The sequence below is a fragment of the Castanea sativa genome, chromosome 11 (assembly GCF_040712315.1).
Source record: "Castanea sativa cultivar Marrone di Chiusa Pesio chromosome 11, ASM4071231v1".
NCBI classification, from domain to species: Eukaryota; Viridiplantae; Streptophyta; class Magnoliopsida; order Fagales; family Fagaceae; genus Castanea; species Castanea sativa.
Window position 1 is genome coordinate 69,583,249 of NC_134023.1, and position 18,183 is coordinate 69,601,431.

General features: G+C 34.6%; 1 protein-coding gene and 1 pseudogene across 1 annotated transcript; both read right to left on the reverse strand.

The window, feature by feature from the left end:
* Positions 1 to 5,221: 5,221 nt before the first annotated feature.
* LOC142617735 (linoleate 13S-lipoxygenase 2-1, chloroplastic-like) lies at positions 5,222 to 10,534 on the reverse strand (annotated as a pseudogene).
* Positions 10,535 to 11,902: 1,368 nt separating this feature from the next.
* On the reverse strand, positions 11,903 to 17,143 carry LOC142617734 (putative disease resistance protein RGA1). Its single transcript, XM_075790690.1, has 6 exons — positions 13,541 to 17,143; positions 13,301 to 13,406; positions 13,088 to 13,166; positions 12,579 to 12,716; positions 12,356 to 12,497; positions 11,903 to 12,124 (listed from the first exon to the last, which is right to left on the reverse strand). Coding segments are annotated over exons 1-3 (3,579 nt in total). The 5' UTR covers positions 17,013 to 17,143; the 3' UTR covers positions 11,903 to 12,124; positions 12,356 to 12,497; positions 12,579 to 12,716; positions 13,088 to 13,165.
* Between the last annotated feature and the right edge of the window lie 1,040 nt (positions 17,144 to 18,183).

An 18,183-nucleotide genomic window follows, 5' to 3' on the forward strand; every position in this document is an offset into this window, starting at 1 on the left:
AACTTACACTTAAACAAACTTTGAGCAAGCCTAAACCTAGACTCATTGTTTTGATCATGGTGCCAACATATGCAAAATGAAGTTCTAATATATTTTAGTTCCCAAAGTCTTAAAACCTAGCAATTTGTATGCTTCATTAATGGTATGTACTTAAATGACTCCAAGCAGTTTTACCATATATTTTTTAACAAATTTGCATTTAAATGTATATTTTTGTGTGTTTTTTTAGGGCCTGGCTTTAGTTTTGGTTTGGCATAAACTTGAAACAAATGCCACAAATATCTAGATTTGTGACTTTTGTATTCTTAATGCTTTAATAAAACTATATGGTACCATTTAAACATGTTTCATATAAGCTTTTGAGGTCTCAGGTCATGGTGTATTTAAACATGACAAAAGATAGGACTCACTTTGTTTTGTATATAACTTGCATAGATTGAATTTGTTTTGTGTGTATACTCACTTTTGTTATTTATTTTTGAATTTCATGATGAAGACTAATAGAATACTTATTTTTCATGAAGATTTTTAATATATTGGATTTTTAAAAATAAATAAATAGTTGGGGTGACGTTATTTGAACCATACATGTCTCCGTTTAATTTTCTTTCTTGGTTGCTTTGTACTTCCTACCATTTAACAGTCTTTCTTGGTTGCTTTATTTTTCCTTGCTTTGTCTAATTTTACTTATTGTTGACTTTTTCAAAGAGTAGTATTACAAAAAATAAAAAATAAAATGAGAAAGGGAGAATTAGAGTTTGTGGGTCATAAGTCGTAGCCACATCCATTAGAATTTGAAGTTGGGTTATGCTTAGATAAGTTAGGCTCAAATTATTTGCAAGGACTTCCACAATTTTGGGCATGTTTGGGGTGGAAATCTTTGATGCTATTCTCCTTCTACGCCAGATTTGTGATCAATAATAATGGTTAGGTGCTTTTTTAAAAATAAAAAATGTACTGTTGTGTATTGATGAGATTATCCTCATTCAAGTAGTTAGCCATTTGCTCTAACATATAAATTTGGAATGATGTCCAGGGGCTATCATGATTGTTGAAGCATCAAAGCCAATTGTAGTGATTGATGCGTATGGGGGTTTTAAGTACAAAAAGTAAAATGTTTGTGAGTTTCATTTAGTTTCCTACTTATAATATATAAATTTTTTGTTTCACATTCATGAGGTGAAGTGTTGCTTGTCTGGCCCTTCCTTATAAAAACATGCATGAAACTGTGATTTGAATAGGAAAATATGACAAAATCCTATATGTTATTGGTGCAAATGTTTTGAGAAGTCCAAATTATCTAGATAGGTAATTTTCAGTGATGATTGTATGGTCTAGAAGTTCTGTTATCTTTGTGATGATTGGGTTTTGATGCATTGCTAATTTTATTTTCCACTAAAGAATAGTAAAAAGTTCTGGATTAATCTCCTATCCTTATTTTTAATTTTTTGGTTTGGTTAATTTGTGAAATACTTGGTTTTTTTACTATAAGAACAGTTGTTTGATTTTATTAATTTTAAAGGAGATCACGTTAATAGGTTTGTCACACTCTCTCTCCCCTTAGCTCTCAATTTGTGACATTCATTTTCTCTAATTATTTTCTTTTTTTGTCTTTTCTATTTGTTACATAGCCAAATATATCATAGGATTTATCTTAATATAATATTTTTATGGGAATAAATTTTTTACGTTTATTCTTTTAATGCAACTTCAATTTGTTTGATAGTTGGAGATTATTGGATTTGAATCCTAAATGTCTCCATTGGAAATACTAAGAGGTGCCAATTAGTTGAATTACAAAGTTCGCGGCGGATTTTGCCAATTTGAGTTTGACTCGATCTTAATATCTTTAATTGTAAATTTATTGATTTTAAGATGTAAGCGGAGTTGTATATTTATTTGATTTATTGATATTTTTGTAATACTTATTGAACCAAATTGACTAAAAAAAAAACTTATTAAACCAAATGTAATAGCACATTATGATTATTATAATATATTACTTCATAATATTTGTATATATCTCATTTTTAATGATATTGTGTGTAAAATTTTGACTGTTGCGTCACAAGAAATGTTCAAATTACATTTTTCATCTTATATTGGAGATGATTTAGCTTTCAATAGTTGAAATTAAAGAGATGTTTAAATCTGAACATATTAACATTTGATCTAAAACAATCCCCTGTAATGCACGGATTAGTGACTAGTTTTTATAATTAGGAAGACCTTGCCTTACGTGGTGAACTAGAACCATTTGCAAATCGGGCATCTCTTATGGCTGCCATAGATTATATAGTCTCAGAGAACAGTGATGTTTTCATGCCATCTCATGGAGGGAATATGGGCCATGCCATCCAGGTATCACCACACCATTTTCCCTAGTATTTACTACATTATTTGTATCAATTTTGTAGAACATATCAATTTTCCTATAACATATAAATTTCTATTAATATTCAAAATATAAGAATATGACTCACTTAAAAATATTTAAAGTAGTCGCCTTAGGCCCCACAATACCTTGAGCCGGCCCTATGTGCTACATTAAAGTAATAGCAAAATTCTTTTATACAAAATAAAAATTTTGCTGCCATGTCGAGATTCAAAGGAGCTTGGCAACCAAGAATGAATGTCTAATGATTTATCATCCAGATAGGTACAAATTTCCTTGTAATAAATGAGAGGGACACTATAGTCTATTCAGTCCATTTGGTCTATTTTACATCACTTCAGTTCAATTTGATGCACCTACTTAAGAATGGAAAAATACAAGTTTGGGTTGAGAGTATTATTAATTATTTGAGTAATATTAATTGTAATTATATGATAAGTTTTGGTTATCTTAATAATCTCCTTAAAAGAAATATAATCCATAATAATAATAGTTAGAAGAATATGAATTATTTAAAAAAAGAATAATATCAATCAAAAACATTAAAAAATGATAAAATTATATATTCGTAAAAATAGAGTGACGGAAATTACTTTTTGAAATTGCTTAATTTTTAGGGAGAATAAATTATGTACAATAAAATTTAGAAAATAATTTTAGCCTCATGTTTAGAAAAAATTTCACTTAAATTTAGTCTCATTAGAGTGGTCTGAAATCTACATTAATATGGCTAAACAAAAGTGTCGCAACAATAAATGTTGCGCTTAATCTTTTAGATATTATGAGTTTGAAATCTATTTTTTTTTAAAAAAATAAAATAAATTTGAATTTAGAATAGGTTCTCTCAGCCTAACCATGTCTTTCCCTTATAAGTGCACAAAACCAGACCGAAGTAGAGCAAAATCGACCCAAGTAGACACAAATTAACCAAATTGGACCTAATAGAAGTGAACCGAATGGGAACAAGGAGGACGAAATTGGACCAACATAGACCGAATAAATAGTGGACCAATGTGGATTGAATAGGATCGAAGGGGACTGAAGTAAACCAAATAAGAATGAATGGACAGATTAAGACCAAAGTAGACGTAATGGACTGAATAAGAACATATTGGACCGCATAGGACCGAAGTGGACCGCATAAGATTGAGTAGGACCAATATGGACAGAATAGAATCAAAGTGAATAGAATAGACTGAATAAGACTTAAGTGGACCAAATAGCCCGAATAAGACTGAAATGGACCAAAATGGATAGAATCTGACCAATATGGACCGAATAAAATCAAAGTGGACCAAAGTAGACTGAATAGGACTTATGAATATTTATCATTTTATTTCATTTTTAGGACTCATTTTTCCTATTTTTATTGTTTATTTTGTTTGTATTTTTTAACTTAAAACTAAAGAGTTTAACTCAAATATAATAAAATTTCATATTTTTCAACCTGAAAATTAAGGAAAAGAACATAGAACTTTTGAGCTAAACTTGAAAAAAAAAACCTAAAAAAAGAATCAATTTAAGCCCCAATTAGTCCCAAATGGGACTGAAATTGACCGAGTGAACCAAATTAGACCGAAATAGATCTAATTGGAATGAATAGAAATTGTTTAATTTTAAGGAAGAACAAGTTATTTTCAACAAGTTTTAGAGAACAAATTATACATTATATTATAATTACAAAATATTATTTATTTCCACGCATCGTGTGGGTTTGCGACTAGTTTATTTGAAAAATGATACTATCACCATTGCATTAGATGGATATGCTATTAGCAATTCCCCCACCAGTGACCGCTGGCTTTAAGAATGGCTTCAAGAGCTCATATGGAACAACTCCAGTCAATTGCTTCTGTTGGATAAACCCTTGATGTGATCACTGTCCTCCCTCCTTGAGCAAAACTTTCCACAATCGAATGGTCAACCTGATTTAGGACAAGAACCCAAGGTAAAACAAAGTGTTCTATTTGTGTTCTGTAATTTCATCATAACATTCTTAATTTTCTGTAGTATGTGTTAGTTATATTAGGGCCCTTGAGCCCAAACATATTACAGCCCATGGTTTTTTTTAAGCCTATACTTGTAGGATCAAGATGGGGTTAGTCTAGGTTCCTTGTTATTACTTTTTGATGATGGCATTGTACAGTGAATATCAATTCAGTTTTGCTCTCTTTTAACATTCAATCTAGACCTGGCTGCAAATATATCTATGAAACATAGTTTACTCACGGAATCCAAAATTTTCAGTTCCTGAGGATACTCATTTTTTTTTTTTTTTTCTCTTGCAACCAATTCAAAAGTGAATAATCTTAAGCTCTTCAGCACAAGTTTCCTGTTTAGTACACAAGTTTCCTGATTCAGCTCTATAATGAGAAAGATTCTCACTCACCAATACTCTCATAGAAAACTTTTCATCATCTAGCACAGGAACTTGGATTCTATAAATTTGTTTGAAAAACTTCATTTGCTTTTGTTGACCTGCATTAATTGACCAACATCTCATGTTACATTATTTCCCATAAGCTGTATCCTTAGCATTTGATTATAACGCAAGCTGCAGATTTACGAAGGAATTACCAACTCAAGAAAACAACATTCTAATCGAGATTCATGAGATGCTAAAAAAATATGAAATAGTTCGGCAAATGAATCCATACTAGATAACGCATGTCATCATTTACTTTTTTTCTTTTTCTTTTTTATTTCACTTTGAAACAATCAACTATGTTGATTTAATTTTTGCAGGTGTAGTATCTTTTGAGACATGGGGGGACTTTTCCCAGTAGAACTTATGGTTTTGTCTACAATTATTGTGGTAACCAAAAATTAGATCCGATTGGAATTGAACTAATAGCATTTTAAGTTCTAACCATCTTATCCAAGAGCAAGAAAATCACATGGGATGGAAGAGTAGTGAAATTCCTCAGTACACGTACCCAATTTTATTTACACAAAAACTGATGTTACTACCATCGCATTAGATGGATATGCTATTAGGAACTCCCCTACCAGTGACCCCTGGCTTTGAGAATGGCTTCAAGAGCTCATGTGGTACGACTCCAGCTCCAACTATATTCTTCAGTTTCAAATTGGTGTTCCTCTCGTCAATGATTCCTTCAAGCTCCTTCAGTCTGCCACTAAACTGTTCAAATGCAGCTTTTATGACAGGATTTTCTTCCCAACATGGTTCCATATTCTCACCAAGATACTCCTCATCTGGTGAGTGATTTGATAGAACATCCAAAACAGCCATCACCTTGGTTGCTTGAATCTGTGAAGGGAAGCATTTCAACAGTTCAACTTCTGGTTTTTTCAGAAAGTTCTTGAATTCTTCATCAGATGGATTCTCAGTTGGCATGTTGGTTGGAGCTATAGTAGGCCAGTTAGGGAAGTAACCAGCAAACACATACTGCCCAAAGTTCACAGCTGCATGGTGTCCAACAGTACCCAGATTATGGTTGTTAAAATTTGCCATAGATTTTCTGGTGTTTCCAGGACAGTCATCCTTCTTGTCTGCATGGCCTTTTGTTCTAACTTCTGTCCACCAAGCGTGAAGCTCCCCATCAGACTGGACAAGAGATGGTTCAGGGTGGTAGTGGTTCACATAATCACTTACCCATTGCTTAATGGCATCCCAAAGGATTAGACCATCATTGGCAAAAGGGTAGTCTTCAATGGTTAACCTCAGGCAATGCTCAGCTGTTGGATCCTCAACTGCCATTCCCCTGAAAAAACAGCAAACTCAAGCCTTAGTCTCCAAATTTTGGGATCAGCCATGGAACTTCAACAGTCTAGTCATTATCGGTCACATGTATTCTTTTTCGCCATTCTAGTCAAGGACACTATTCCCCTGTTGATCAACAATACTGTTTTGAAATTTCAATGAGGGTGTTATGCAAAGTAATTTGCAAGCTTGATAATTCATTAAGTATCAAGAAGTTGAGAAATTGCTGAGGGAAAAAGGAGCAACCTGAAAGATGAAAACTTATTGCTGAAAACTGAAAACACTGTAGTAAAATAATTTTTAAATGTGTGAATAGTACCGTAGGCCTCATTTTTAATATTTTTTTCTGAATAAAGTGCTTGTGAGTCCCATGAACAGTGCATAAACAGTGCACTTTGAATCCATGTGCATGAACAGTGCGGTTCCTGTTCATGCACTGGAGAAAAAAAAAAGAAAAGAAAAAAAAGCTGAAAACGTAAACATGGTGGGAAATGTGAATCCAAACGGGCAATAACTATAACCACAGAAAACTTTTCATCTGATTATGCCTTATAGGAACCATGAATAAAACTAGAACAATCTTATATTATTTTGATCATCTGCAATACCTTCTAATCAAATTTGCTGGCAATGCTTCCATGTCAAACCGCCAGAGCTGGTTGCAAGCAGCAGAACTGAGTTCAATGGAGTATTTAGCCGGTGAGAAGGCGCTTTCAATTATCCCACCTGCATTAATGAGGCTCTCTCGGGCAAGAGCATTGATTTCCATTGTGTATCTGAAATGAGGATGTAAAAGTCTGTAAATTGGATGCATTGCACTTCAATTATGTATGGCTCTGTACAGCAGTGAGTCCGTAGCCTGCAAAAGTACAGAGAAAGAATCCCAAAAATCAATGATAACAATTGTGATTTGTCTGAGCCCAAGTAGAAAACTAGCATGATATCAAGGGGAATTCTTTAACCATAGTTTCAGGGTTGTCCAAAATCAGTCACTAAAGAAGTTGATTGCAATGCCAGTTTATCATGATTTGAGTTCATGTTTGCATAGTGCTCACCAGTGAATGACAAGCTGGTGATAACCAACATCATGAGCACAAACATGAGCTTTAGCCAGCCTCCACAGCCAGCAACTTGTGGCATCCCACGTTGGGGTAAAAACCTGCTTCCATTGGGGTTTGTCACCAGTTGGAGGCCGAGTGAGTTCAATGGCAACAGGCCTTAGTGTGCCATCCTTAGTAAGGAAGAACAATGCCATTGAACCATATAATGTAGTCCCTTCTACCTCTCTTACTTTGTTCACATAAGGTAGTAACAGATCATGATAATCTAACACAAATAGCCTCTTACTTTTCAAGGCCTGCAACCATGGAAATTAGAGGAATCATTCATCAACCATTCAAGTGGATTGCCTATGAAGAGAGGTAAGTGCAAGATGATATAGTTAGATAATCATTGGAAATTCAGGTAAAACATGCTATGCAATGATGGGAGCACTTTTTGCTTCTCAAGATTTCCCATGTAATAAAAATTTTATCTTTTAGTTTTTATTACATGTATACCTATCTGCACACTTAGCATTAAAGCATATTTAGATTAAATATAATGAGATGCAAATGTTGAAAATAACTATTCGGACAAGTAGCAATTGTAACTGTACAAAGAGAGGCAAATTTATAGGCACACTTTGAGTGGAGTATTAGCATCAAAAGGAAAGGATCATAGCGAGATTGACATCTAATTTTGCGTACATATGTAACCTCATTAACGGTCATAATGCCTCTGATCTCTCGTTCCACTAGTTCTGTTGTAATCAAAGTTTTAGGTGGTCCATAGATCTTAGGATTGAGCTTACTCTTCATGGGCCAATCCTGCATGACATAACTCACAAATTTTAATGCCATTTAAGATTATAAATAAATTTTTCCACTGAATAACTCAGATATTTAGCCATTTGATATATAGCAAATTTGCAAATCGAACATATTTCTTTTGTTCTGAATCTTGAAAATATTATGGCTCAAGAGACCTAAACTCATTTGAGGTCTATGTAATGTACCTATGTACTTTTACAGCAAGCAAACTAATCATACTCACACAAGTACTACAACCCTAAGGTTAGCCTAGTATTATCTACTGCATGTATCTTACATTGGGTTCATTGTAGGACAATAATTCAAATAACAAAGATATGGTCGTCAAGGATTTTCTGTTGTGGGCATAGGCCAATAGGCCACACCACATTAATTATGACTTTTGCTTCCTCTCTCTAACAAAAATTCAAAGTGTGAAGATGAAACTAGTGTTTAGCATGAACTGCCTATGTAGCGAAGTACCTTCACTAAGTGTATACATGTAGATGGACATTGGGAAATAAATATTTTATATTATTTAAATTCTTCTTTGTAGAAGTCCATGAAAAATGCATACCGTAACTAGTTGTATGCTACATGGGTTAAGACCAGCTAGAGTTTGCGTAGAAAATTCTTCATCCCTGAACCAAGCAAATTTATCTCCTGCAAAAGAAGATTCATGTATACAAATGAGAGCCAGACAGAGACAAAGATAGAGAGAGTGAAAGTCATACAAAGAGAATGAGATGCATACTATCAATGAATGCAGGGGTCTCAAAGGGCAAAAGATTCTCTTGAGTATCAGTTACAGCCTTCACAAGCCTTGGTAGTATTGACTGAAAGAAGCTGGCATTTGTAGGCTTAGGCAATGTGAGTCCTTCACAATATAGTGAGTCTATGGCAGTGAAGTGTGGAAATCCCAAGTGGGGGTCAAGAAGTGATATCTCAAGCTGAGGCAGCAGTGCATGCATCACAGATTTTGGGGTCTTTGCTGAAAATGTCAACTGCTTCACCTCTGAGAATGCCTCGTCCCTAGGCACATATACACTGCTGCTTCTTTGTTCCGACAAAGGGTCTACATTGTCAAAATAATGAAGCATCACAAAGTTTCAGTTATTGATGATCTTATGTAGTTGCCACTGTCCTTTATTATACAATCTCAGATAACATAATTGTATAGTACAATCAAATGGTATATGTTCATAACCATTAATCATTATAGCTTTTTATTCAGGAACTACTCTGTTTAAAGCTACATTCTACAACATATCACATTCCAATTCTTTTTCAAATTTCAACTAGACACAATAACATGTCTTGTACTTCTTACTCTTAAAAAACATGTGGCATTCTATTAATGTATTTTGCTGGCATAAAGTTAAAACTAGAATTTTCAGATTGTATACAAGGACAATGTCACGTTTATAAGTAACATATCTGAGATCAAGTACTTAAAGAAAACCAGGTCTTTTTTTTCCTGGTTAAATTCTATGTTTTGTCCTCAACTTTGACATATATTCTAGAATCATCTTCATATTTTAAAATGGTTCAAAAGGTCTTAACGTTATCTAATTGACAAAAAATGCTATTAAAGCAAACAGAATTCATGAAACTAATGTATGAATTTCATTTCTTATGTTAGCTTTTTCCTACTCGGACTGAATAGAAATTGTTTAATTTTAAGGAAGAACAGATTATTTTCAACAAATTTTAGGGAACAAATTATACATTATATTATAATTACAAAATATTATTTATTTCCACGCATCGTGTGGGTCTGCGACTACTTTATTTGAAAAATTATACTATCACCATTGGATTAGATGGATATGCTATTAGCAACTCCCCCACCAATGACCCCTGGCTTTGAGAATGGCTTCAAGAGCTCATGCGGAAGAACTCCAGTCAATTGCTTCAGTTGGATAAACCCTTAATGTGATCACCGTCCTCCTTGAGCAAAACTTTCCACAATCAAATGGTCAACCTGATTTAGCATCAAGAACCCAAAGTAAAACAAAGTGTTATGTTTGTGTACTGTAATTTCATCATAACATTCTTAATTTTCTGTATTATGTTTTAGTTACATTAGGGCCCTTGAGCCCAAACATATTACAGCCCATAGTTTTTTTTAAGCCTATACTTGTAGGTCAAGTTATCTCTACCTATAAGACAAGTTACTCAGTGCTACTAGGATCAAAATGGGGTTAGTCTAGGTTCCTTGTTATTACTTTTTGATGATGGCATTGTACTGTGAATATCAATTCAGTTTTGCTCTCTTTTAACATTCAATCTAGACCTGGCTGCAAATATATCTATGAAACATAGTTTACTCATGGAACCCAAAATTTTCAGTTCCTGAGGATACTAGTTTTTTTTTTTTTTTTTCCTTGCAACCAATTCAAAAGTGAATAATCTTAAGCTCTTCAACACAAGTTTCCTGATTCAGCTCTTAAATGATAAAGATTCTCACTCACCAATACTCTCATTGAAAAATTGTCATCATCTAGCACAGGAACTTGGATTCCACAAATTTGTTTGAAAAACTTCATTTGTTTTTGTTGACCTGCATTAATTGACCAACATCTCATGTTACATTCTTTCTCATAAACTGTATCCTAAGCATTTGATTATAACGCAAGCTGCAGATTTATGAAGGAATTCCCAACTTAAGAAAACAACGTTCTAATCGAGATTCAAGAGATGCTAAAAAAAATATGAAATAGTTTTGCAAATGAATCCCTACAAGATAACACATGTCATCATTTACTTTTATTTATTTATTATTATTATTATTATTATTATTTTATATTTCACTTTGAAACAATCAACTATGTGTTGAATTACTGATTTACTAAAAGTGAATAAAAGTACAGTTGTACTCATGTGAGCAGGTTAATGCACTCATGACCTATTTCCTCCTGCATTCTTCAAATAAGTGATAAAAGATACAAAAATTAGTTTCCAATCTTATCTTTCATATTATTTTAGTTCACAGGAATTAAATTCCTCATCTTCCTCCCCCTTTCCCATTCAATAGATAAAGCTAAAATGTCTTAAAAGAAGCACTATGATGCAAGCAAGCATATCTCGTTTGCTATACGAACTAGTGAAACAGCTTTGGCATTACTAGGGGAAGTATCATTGGATATTAAGAGGGAAAAAATAAAGGATATACAAAAATTATACCTAGAAACAGACTCAGGAGAAGTAAAAGTTGCAAATCTAAAATACCAAAATATACAAAAGCAGTAGTTAGACCATTACGATTTTAGATAAGTAGGCTTCCCTTTCACAGGAGTCCTGAGGCTATATGCAGAGTATATGAAAGCAATCATCCCTGTATCTCAATGTACTTTGAGATTAAAAGCACTACATCACCTATACATGGGGCCCTATATTTACTCTCCACTTCTTGTCTTGTGCTGATGCATGTGAAATACAGTAAAACAAGAATTGATGTTAGTATGTAAATGGACAGGAACAAATTACAACAATCATCAATTACACTCACATATTGAAGATGTGAAAGAAGAACCAAAAGAAATAAGGACAAAGGACACTTGAGAGAGAGGTTAGGATATTGTATGTGAGTTACCTTCATTGATAAATCACTTGAGAAAGCCGCATATTGTTGTAGAAAGCTGGCTATATAAATGTACATGATAAAAGCCTACAGCACCCGCATTAAAATGATGCATTAGGTTTTACTGTTACTATCAGTAGAAGAAATAGCTTTATAAAAATAAACAAGGATTTGTCTTGACTGGATAATATCACTTTTATAAAAAATTTAAAAGCTCTGTAAAAAGTTAGTTTTTTTTTTTTTTTCTTTTCTATTTCCATAATATTTTTTTAAAAAGATAGTTCATTAGCCAATTTCTTAAGATATTTGTTAACTTTTCACATTCTAAATTATATAGCTTTTAACACTCCCTCACGTGTGGCTTGAAATGCATCGTTAATGAAAGGATTCCACTTGCATACCATGATAATGGAGGAGGCCATCAGATTTTTGAGTATTCTCTTCTTTCATGTCACTGGACTTCATTCTTGCTCTCCTCCTTCGAAAACAGTAAAGCAGAATGACTAGCACCACAGAGGCAGCAATTGTAGCAGCAATTATGATAGCTATTACCGTTGATCTTTTGCCTTTCCCTGCAAAACAGTATCATGTTTTATTGAGAATAGTTAATAGTCATTTATAAGAAGTGCTTAAAGCACTATTATACCATTGGACCATATTGGTGTCGCTAGTATACTTGAGTTTTTAGAGCATTCTCGCCTAGCTGGTCAAAGTAGCCTAGTAAAAATATGATTAAACACCCACAAAAATTGAAGCCAAACCTATGAGGAAAGATTTAATTTGGTAAGGTATGAGATAGTTACCATTATTTTCTCCTAGTTTCTGTGTAAACCTCGTATAGGCTAGTTTGGAAAAAAACACGCACTCTTAAATTCTTGCCTGCTTTAGCATCCAATTCTCCTCAGGTTTTTGCATATAAAGCCAATAAATGACAAACTCATTAACCTGAAACCAAAGGGCAAAGTTAAGAGAGAACAAGGACAAAGAACACTGGAGAGGGAGGTTAGAATATTGTATATACATTACCTCCATTGATGATTCACTTGAGAAAGCCTAAAGCGCTTGATAAAAGCCTAAAGCGCTCGCACTAAAATGATGCATCACTGTTACTATCCGTAGAAAAAATAGCTTTAAGAAAATGGAACCGTCTTGATTGCAATATTTCTGTAATCACAACAACAATAATTAATACGCACCTGATCTCTATAAAGTATATTTGGTGTTATAAAACAAGTCAGTGGAAGATTCCTTTTTCTTTTTTTCGTTTTTTTATAGCTCAAACCAACTAACAACATTAAAATCAACAAAGTGAGAAAATTTAGATAGTTCATTGCTTTGGTAACATATAGTAACATTTTCCTTCTAAAAATCAAGCAATTTTTCAACGTAAAACCATGATGCTTGAAAATTATATTTTATTATAAAGCATGATCCGATGGTGATTTAACTTACATAATAAATTGTGATACATGAGATTATCTATAGAACAGCAAATTGGAAGCTTTATATAAAATGGAACTGAAGCAACAGTATACCTGTACAATGAGCTGATTCCTATCGCATGGTTATCTGATTCAATTCTCCTAGTAATATTACCTTTCGCCAATTTTGACTCTGTTACACAATGGGAAATCAAATACATCACCACATCAACCCGGTTGTAAATCCAAAGATGGAATTTAATAAAATCTAAGAAATTAATCTATGAGAAAATTATTAGCAGATAAACAAAAGAAAGGAGATAGTACCAGTGAGTAAGTTGCTGAGTTGAACAATTGCAGCACCCCAAAGCTTTAATTAACTCCCAATTCTGACGAGCAGGTTCCTTTGCTTCTTCATTTGGTTCTTCTTCATCTAAAATTTAATCACCAAGAGATACAGACGTTGAGAGAGAGCAATGGAGAAGAAGAATTGGGCTTTTGGATTTTTTTTTTTTTTTTTTTGTTTTATAATTGAAGGTAGGGAGTAAAATGGTGACTTTTATATACCTGGCTCTTCTTCTTGCCGAGACAAATCTCCTTTCAAATTGGGAATGTGAGAAATTTTATGCCAATCTTCCCCGATTTGCTTCTTGCATCTTTTCAGTAAGATGGGACATCCTTCTATCTCTAGTGTTCGCATAGAGGTAAGGGCACTGAATCCTTCTGGCAATGATTCCAATTTAGGGCAATGCCAAATTAGTAGTGTTTGCAAAGAGGTAAGGGCACCGATTCCTTCTGGCAATGATTCCAAATTAGGGCTACCCGAAATTGAAAGCTTTTGAAGAGATATAAGTTTGCAGATCCACTCGGGTATAGCTATCAAACTACGACAGCTCGAAATGCTGAGAAATTGTAGAGAGCTGACATATTGAAGTCCCATTGGGAGAGAGACCAACTTCGGAAGTGACCAGACTAACAATTCGAGAAGGTTCCTAAGTCCTTGCCATTCCATCTCATCCCAATCATTGGATAAATCAACCACCTCAGAGTACTTAACTTCCAGACGTTGAAGTGCAGTAAGATATCGCATGCCTTGAGGAAGAGGGCATTTGTCTAGCTGTAGAGTACGGAGAGAAATGAGATTTCGTAGGTACTCCTCTGGCAAAGCTTCTTTTGTTTCGTATAACCTAATGAAACTTAATTTGGAGAGAGGGGCAACAATTGTAGAAGGAGAAGAAGAAGAAGAAGAAGAAGAAGCGATTGATGGTAGATTCCCTGAAGTCTTGTTGTTTGTCATCAGCCTCTCCATTAACTGCTTCAAGTTCAAGCTACAATTATGTAGCCACAACGTTTCGAGATATGGAAACAAAGGAAAGGAAGTCAGCTGATTAAGGCAATCCCAAATTCTTAAGAAGGAAAGACGAGGAAATGAAGAAAGAGAATCCCTCCTTCCCCGCCACCATCCCTTTAAATTAGGGCAATTTGAAATATCGAGTCTCTCCAAAGATGGGTAGAATAAAGAATCACTGTTATCTCTCTCTGAATCTGATATGTGCTCTAAACAATCCAATTGGTCCAGATAAATAAATTTGAGAGAAGGCAATTGGTCCAACGGTGGAAGATATTGGCATTTTTTACATGAATCTAATTTAAATTGGACAAGATTTGTGAGCGACACAAGCCAATGTGGAAATATCACTCCCCCGTACTGATTTAAACTCAATGCTTTAAGATTTATATGTGGTTGCAAGGCTTCCAATGACATGTCATCATAACCAGCACCTGTCTCATCAGTGGCTTCGTCTACCCAATTTAAGTCCAACCTATCAAGACGATGTTTCTCTTTCAAATTTGCATCCTTATACTCTAATGCGGCATCTTTTTCGTGTTTGAGATTTTCAATTGACAGATTTCCTCTTAGTTCATTTAGTCTGCCAAGTTCCTTTAATTCACTGCTACTCCTAGGCATTGAATCAATCCTACCCTTAGTCATCACAAATCTTGACAATGTTTGTAGATTAGTCAATTGGCCCATTCCATTTGGCATATGAGTCAAACCCGAACACCCATCAATCTCAAGAAACCTGAGGTTGACTAATTTGTCAATACCTTTTGGCAATTCTTTAAGGTTTTCACACTCAGAGAGTTTCAGTGTTTGCAAATTGTACAACTTGACAATAGAATTAGGAAGCATCTGAATGCCTTCATTCTTAGAAAGATCAAGATATCTTAAATGCTTCAACTTTTTGATAGAACTTGAAATTGTTTTAATCCCCATGTTATGCATATCCAACAAGCGTATGAACTTAAAACTTGCAATAATTTCACTAGAAATTGAATCATTTGATTTTATGGTAGCATACTCTGGTTGACATGGCAAAAGAAATGTTCTTATCCTTCTTGCTTTGGATAATGAGATTGGAATCTCCGATGATGAGTATATTGTATGTCCAAATGACACATGACGAGTTTTCTTGTCAATGTCTTTCTCTTTTGAATAAATGGTGGTGCTCCCTGATCCCGTTACTTGTATTGCTATATCATGCATGAGATCATGTATTTTGAATGTTGAAATATTGCCAAGTTCATCTTCTTCAACTTCTTGAAAGAACGATCTCCAAAGCAAATCCATAAAATACTCATCACCAACATCTTCTGGACATTTATTTTCATTATACGAATTGATGAATCCTTGCGCCATCCACATATAAATCAAACTCGCCTTTTCAATCTCATAATCCTTTGGAAATATACTACAAAAAGCAAAGCATTGCTTCAAATGTGATGGGAGATGATCGTAACTCAACTTTAATGTTGGTAAAATATCATCATCTTTCTCAGATATATTCAAAAGTTCATTGTTTTTGAATGATACCCACTCTCTTTCAGATTTTTGTAAAGACAACAGGCCTCCTATTGTTCTTATAGCAAGCGGAACCCCTCCACACTTCTTCAAAATCTCCTTCCCAATATTTTCAAAACTTGCACTCTTAGGCTCTTCACCCTCTACAAATGCCATCTTCTTAAATAGAGACCAAGACTGTGTTTCATCTAAACCCTTTAACTTGTGGGGTTGCATAGATTGTGTAATCTTTGCCACTATTTCACTACGTGTAGTCAACAATATTCTACTGTCTCTTGCGCCACCCATCAAAATATCTCTCAATCTAAGCCATTTTTCATGATTCTCGTTCCACACATCATCCAACACGAGCAAGTATCTTTTTCCATTAATTTCTTTTTGAAGATTATTGACTAATGTGTTCATTTCAAGGTCTTTTGGTTTCTCATTTTTTACACACTCCATAATTTTCTCAACAATTATTTTCTCATCAAAATTATCAGACACACAAACCCACAATTTTAGCTCAAAATGTTTCTTGATTTGTTCATCATTGAAGACAAGTTTAGCTACTGTTGTCTTTCCTAGGCCTCCGAATCCCACTATCGGAAGGACCGAAACATTCTCTTCAATATTGGCATCCAACAGAGATTGAATAATAGCCTTCTTATCATCCTCCCTCCCTATAACAGCTTCAGCATGTACATGAGAGTAAGTCTGCTCTCTTGTCTTATACCGAACTTGTCTCTCCCTAGAACATTCTTCTAAGCCAAACTTATTCCTATCAGCTGCAATCGCATCAAACCTCTCCCTCATGGCCTTAACCTTATGACCCATTCTAAGACCGTATGCAAGCTGGTTAGATTTGGAAAAGAAGATGCGTACCTCTTTTGCCTTCTTGTCACGGGTCATCACTTCCCGTCGCAAGGCCTCAGTGGAGATTTCATCCAGCAAGTCATCCGCATCACACATGGCATCCTTGAGCCTTTTCAGCCACAGTTTGATCGCTTCACTCACTTCACTGTTGTGTTGCTTCGCCTCTGCATCCAGAAGCACAGCTTTGATAGTGGAAACTGTCTCCCCAAGTTTTGCAATGTCGTCTTTGACACTCCAGATGAGCACGATCTCTTGGAGTGCTAGGTTGGCCGCTTTCCCGATGATTCCATTAGCAACGTCAAACAGAGCTCCTTCCGCCATTTCTTAATTAATGAGAATTGAATGAATGCTAATCTTTGTGAGAACTGAGAACTGGTGGGTAAGAGTAAAACTAGAACAATCTGTGATAGTGGGATGGACTATTCAAGTGGAATAAAAGAAAAGACCCTGCTTTTTGAATGCATGGATGATAGCAAAACACGTAGTTGTAGGGTACAAAATGCACAGTTCCTTAGCTGGCATCAATAATCGAAGAGACCCTGCTTTTTGAGTGCTTCGATCGATGAAAGTATGAACAAATAGTTGTTGGGTACAAGACTGAATAAAACAAGCATGGTTCCCCAACTTGCATCAATTATTTAAAGCAGGGAAAACCGTGTGGACCACGAGTGTTTCCTTTCCACTCCTCGCCATTATTAAGGACGGGTTTGGATACGGATGAAAAAAGGGGCGTCTGCGACTTCAGTGTTTTTTTTTTTTTTCTGCATGCGTTTCATAGGGAACAAGGCTACTGTTTATATTATTGTGCATGAACAGTAGCCTCATTTTGCTGACTTTCAGCACATTTATGGGTCCTGTGTACTGTTTATGGGACCCATAAACTTCACTTTACAGAATTTTTTTTATTAAAAATGGGTCTCACGGTACTATTCACATATTTAAAAATTATTTTACTACAGTGTTTTCAGTTTTCAGTTTTCAGCAATAACCTCTATCCAAACGGACCTAAAGCAATCTTTTCATATGCTCATGTGCACGCACCACTGTAGTTTTTAACTTCTATCTTTCAAACCTTTTTGGGTTCACACAGCAATTATATACAGTTTTTTTTATATGGAAATTGCTACGAAATGTCAAAAACACAGAAGTTTTTTTTTTTTACAAATAGTAATGCTGATGTAGTGAGTCGGTAAGTCCGAAATCACAAGGCCCACTTGGAGTTGATTCAGGAAGGGCAAAAGCTTAGTCTAAAGCTTCTCTTGATGGGCTGGAGTGTGGCCTGTAACTTTTTTTTTTTGAAGTTAAGTAAGGCCCATGTCCGAATTGCTGATGGGATGATCAGATGGCCTTTTTCACAGATTATCCACTTTCTTCGTTGTGGAAAGAGTTTGCACCTGATTTTTCCACACCTTTTGTTTTGTTAGAACCAAGATAATTGACTCAATGCAGTTTTCACATTTTAACACAGTTTTGCATATCATCTTGTGTTCTA